Consider the following 1,764-nt stretch of genomic DNA (forward strand, 5'->3'; position numbering starts at 1 on the left):
GCGTCCATCTTGAAGTTGTAGAAAGTATGGAAACTGACGATTTTTTAAACGCACTCCAACGCTTCATCAGTCGCAGACAGAAACCAAGGAAGCTGCTCTCGGATTGTGGCTCAAACTTTAAAGGTGCGGTAAACGAGCTCAAAGAAGAACTAAGAAAATTGAACCAGCACAAGATTGGGGAATTTTGTTCACTCAGGGAGATTGAATGGCAATTCAACCCTCCGTCGGCGCCACACATGGGTGGAGCCTGGGAACGACTAGTTCGAACCGTCAAAACAAGCATGAAATTCACCTTGAAGAATCTAATATTAACCGAATTTCAACTTATTACATTCATAACTGAAGTGGAAAATATCGTGAACAGTCGTCCACTAACTCCAATCAGTGAAGATCCTAAAGACTTAGAGGCACTAACACCGAACCACCTGCTAAAAGGATTCAACAACGCAGAAGTCCTACTCAATACAGACAAAGATTTGGACATAACAAAATGCTATCGCAAACGATGGAAGCACATTCAGATGTGCTTAGAACACTTCTGGAATAGATGGAGATCTGAATATCTCCCAACACTGACAACAAGAGGCAAATGGGTCGAAGAAAGGAGAAACCTGCAAGTTGGTGATATGGTCCTCCTGCACATGGATGCACCAAGAGGACAATGGCCACTTGGTATTATTGTGGAAAAAACAATACCCGGACGAGACAATCGAATTCGAATGGCGTATGTAAAGACGAATTCTGGTACATACCTCCGACCCGCTTCGAAGATCTACAGACTTGAACTTCCCAACGTTCGTTAAGGGGGGGTATATTGTAAAACATCTTGTGTTATTACTGACTTCGACGCACGCTCCACCAAAGGAGCTTTTCTTTGTGTTTAATTGCTGCTGAACTGACGTCATTTTCCCAAATGACATGCGGAATTTTGTTTACATTTAAAATGAATAGTTTATTTTGATACACGTATTAATTCCCAAATGACTTACAAGAATTTGTTTGTAATTTATCTAGTCATTAGGGATTTCTAGCTTATCTAGAAATCCCTCTTATTTCTTTGTATGATTGTATTCCCTAATGACATTGTTAGATATTTTGACATGTTGATATGCTATAAAAGCTGTGGAAATTTTCATTTAATCAGAGAAGGTTGTGAGGGTAGCTCACGCCACATTTTGAAATGGTTTTTTAACAGAAGAAACTTATATCAAATCATTGAACAACCTCACAACACTCATTCTCTACAACATCTACTAATAGTTTGATACTTTGTATAATCGCACGATGGGTTATTTTTTCTTATTTGGCACGTCCTCAAAGAGAGCAAATTAATCGTTAATTGCATTCTGTAGAGAGCAATTAATCGTTAATCACACTCTCCAATGCAGCGCCAATGTTTACAAAATTGATTTTAATGATTTTTCTTACATTTTTTTTGCATCGAACGTTTTAATTGCATTCGAAATTTATTTTGTGAGAAAGAAAATCGATAAACAACAATAAAAGAAAGACAAAAAGAGAAGAGAAAAATATAAAACTCTCAGTGTAATCTCTGTGATTTACTTTCCTAACTGGGAAAAAGTAGTGACAGCCATTGTGGGATTAGCTCGTAATGACACAATAACTTGTACAATTCGAAAATTGCACTCGTGATTTTTTTGTTTCGAATTTTCCTCGTCCTTTCGGACTCGGAAAATTAATAACAAAAATATCACTCGTGTAATTATATTCGAATTGCACTCGTTATCATGTGATTACATATAC

The 1,764-nt window shown here is 37.2% G+C and overlaps 1 protein-coding gene across 1 annotated transcript; it reads left to right on the top strand.

Annotated features, from left to right (window-relative positions):
• The first annotated feature begins 26 nt into the window (after positions 1–26).
• LOC136821932 (uncharacterized) lies at positions 27–803 on the top strand. The gene has a single exon (XM_067078149.1). The coding sequence runs from the start codon at positions 27–29 to the stop codon at positions 801–803; it is 777 nt and encodes a 258-aa protein (XP_066934250.1).
• The last annotated feature ends 961 nt before the right edge of the window (positions 804–1,764 follow it).

This window comes from Clytia hemisphaerica, unplaced genomic scaffold, assembly GCF_902728285.1.
Source record: "Clytia hemisphaerica strain Z4C2 unplaced genomic scaffold, Clytia hemisphaerica genome assembly, whole genome shotgun sequence".
Taxonomy (NCBI): domain Eukaryota; kingdom Metazoa; phylum Cnidaria; class Hydrozoa; order Leptothecata; family Clytiidae; genus Clytia; species Clytia hemisphaerica.